The 2,732-nt window shown below is 37.2% G+C and overlaps 1 protein-coding gene across 1 annotated transcript; it reads right to left on the reverse strand.

Moving 5' to 3' along the window:
• Positions 1 to 237: 237 nt before the first annotated feature.
• Positions 238 to 1,185, reverse strand: LOC142446439 (olfactory receptor 8H1-like). Its single transcript, XM_075548188.1, has one exon. The coding sequence runs from the start codon at positions 1,183 to 1,185 to the stop codon at positions 238 to 240; it is 948 nt and encodes a 315-aa protein (XP_075404303.1).
• Between the last annotated feature and the right edge of the window lie 1,547 nt (positions 1,186 to 2,732).

Genomic DNA, 2,732 nt, shown 5'->3' on the forward strand with positions numbered 1-2,732 from the left:
TTTGAACATTAATTTCTGGGAATCACTAAAATCACAAGCCTAATTCTTATTTCACTGTTTCTAATTACAATATGGATTGGAGAAATAAATTAAAGGATGCCAGACATGTCCAAGATTATACAGAGTCAAGTAAGGAATGGGGCGATACAGACTAATGATAGATTAATTGCTTTTGGACAGAAAGAAAAAAATAACCATTTGAGGGAAAAATGATCTATGAAACTAATTAGATCACCATCATCTTAAAGGCCTGGTGGTCTCCCTCTTTTGCATAACTCTAAGGACAGCTTTTTTCACTTCTTTGTTCCTCAGACTATAAATGAGTGGGTTCAGCATGGGGATCACTATGGTGTAAAACACAGAGGCCACTTGGTCCTTTCCCAAGGAGTAGGACTTACTTGGCTTTAAATAAGTGAAAATCATGGTACCATAGAAGATGGTGACTCCCAGCAGGTGGGAGGCACAGGTAGAGAAGGCTCTTTGCTTCCCTGATGTGGAAGTGATTTTCAGGATAGTTGAGAGAATGGATGCATAAGAAGCAGAGATTGTGATAAGAGAAGCCACTAAGGTAGAGCCAGCAACAACGAAAATCATGGTCTCAACATCATGTGTATCCGTGCAGGACAGAGCTAAAATAGGACTGGTGTCACAGAAAAAGTGATGCACTACATTGGAGTCACAGAAATGCAACGTGTTCATGCAAAGTACATTGATAAATGAATCACTAAAGCCAATCATATAACATATAGTGACGAGGAAGTGGCAGAGTGGTGGGGACATAATGACTGGGTATTGTAGAGGTTTGCAGATAGCTACAAAGCGATCATAGGCCATAGAAGCGAGAAGAAAACATTCTGCGGCACCCAAGAAGATAAAAAAATACATCTGTGTAAAACAGCCTCCAAATGAAATATGTTTGGTGGAAGCTATTAGGTTTTCTAAGGTTTTAGGGGTAATGACTGATGAGTAGCTGAGATCAATGAATGACAGGTGACTGAGGAAGAAATACATGGGCGTGTGCAGCTGGAGGTCCAGGCGGATAATGAGGATCATCCCTGCGTTCCCCAGCACAGTAACCAGGTAAATGAGGAGAAACAGATGAAAGAGGACCAGCTGGACCTCTTCAGAGTCTGCCAGTCCTTCGAGGATGAAGTCAGGCACGTTCGTGTTGTTCCTTCTATCCATACTTTGTAAAGTCCCTGAATTATAGAAGAAAGTTGATATTTAACACTACTGACTTAATGCAAGTTTTGCTTAGAAAAGCATATCATTGTACATCTGAAAATTGATTTTGTTTTAAAGTGTGGATTTTATTAAAGAAATATAATTTCATTGATACTTTTGAATGGCATTAGATAAGAAATTTCATTTATTATAATTGCATATTAGAAAGGAGCAACTATCATAAAATTAGAATGAAACTACCAGTGTCACTAATGCTTCATTTTATTGAGATCTTGATTCCTCAGGATATATCTTACCATCGCTTTACTCCCATATATATTTTTTGGTAAAAACCTGGGATACTAGTTTTAGCAATTTGTTCAAATCCAGATTTAGTCCCTGTTGATTAAATGATTCCACTATATGAGCATTGTTACATACAGGGCTCTTCCTTCTATTTTTTTGTAATATTAGGCTCCACATCCTCAGAGAAAGTATAAATGTGTAATAAGCAATGGCAAAAACTCATGTGTAATGCATCTTTGCTTCTCTTGGTTTCCTACACTATTTAATACTTGTACTAGTTTCGCATTCGGCTCCTAATTAAAAGCTCAGCAGTTTGAAACCACCAGTCATTCTTGGGGAGAAAGACCAGCTTTTCTATTCCTGGAAAGATTCAGAGGCCACAGGCGCAATTCTCCCGGCCCTATAAGGCTGGGATGAGTAGCAATCAACTGGCAGACTAGATTCATCAATGTTTAGGATCTTTATTAAAACACTAGACCTCAGAATATATATTTGAACCGTGAATTTTGATTCCTTAATTTTTAAATGAAAAACATAATTCCTTGTGAATTAAATTTATTTATTTATTTTACTAAATAGGAACATTGTTTATAAATTCCTAGTTCCATCACCACTATACATCTCTGCAAAAATTCTGGCTCTAGCGAGGGCAAGGTCTACATTTATACATACCTACATACACACATATATATGTGGTGAGAAAGAAAGGAAACACAGATACGGTGGCACAGTAACCTCAGCTCTAAGCTTATCCAAATGAAACGTGTTGACATCAGAGGACTGAGAGCTATACTGACTCTTGAGCATCTTTTTCCAGTGGAGCTAGCACCTGAGCACTGAACCACTGAGTCGGAGACTCTCTTTCATCTACACATACAGCCTCCAATTTTGAGGATGAGACTTACCGTGAGCCAAAGTAAAGGAGACAAATTTTCTTCTTAAATGAGATATCTAGACTCTGATAGAGTGTAAACATTTCTTCCAAGTAAAATATATAAAGCAATTAAGGAGATCAAATTTCTGTGATATAATAGTGCTTTTCTTTCAGATGCATTAATTCTGTATTTTGTACAAGCGTTTTTTTTACTGAGATAGCATAAATTATCACATATTACTCAGTTAAGAGTCAAATGTGAAATTCACCTCTGAATTGTATTTCTACAAAAACACGGAAGCTATTATGAATGTAAGTAGATCAGAGTGGCCCCAGCCTATCACTCTAATCATTTCAGTTCAGCTTATATATGAGGTACTGATGAAAC

The sequence above is a fragment of the Tenrec ecaudatus genome, chromosome 4 (assembly GCF_050624435.1).
Source record: "Tenrec ecaudatus isolate mTenEca1 chromosome 4, mTenEca1.hap1, whole genome shotgun sequence".
Classification (NCBI taxonomy): domain Eukaryota; kingdom Metazoa; phylum Chordata; class Mammalia; order Afrosoricida; family Tenrecidae; genus Tenrec; species Tenrec ecaudatus.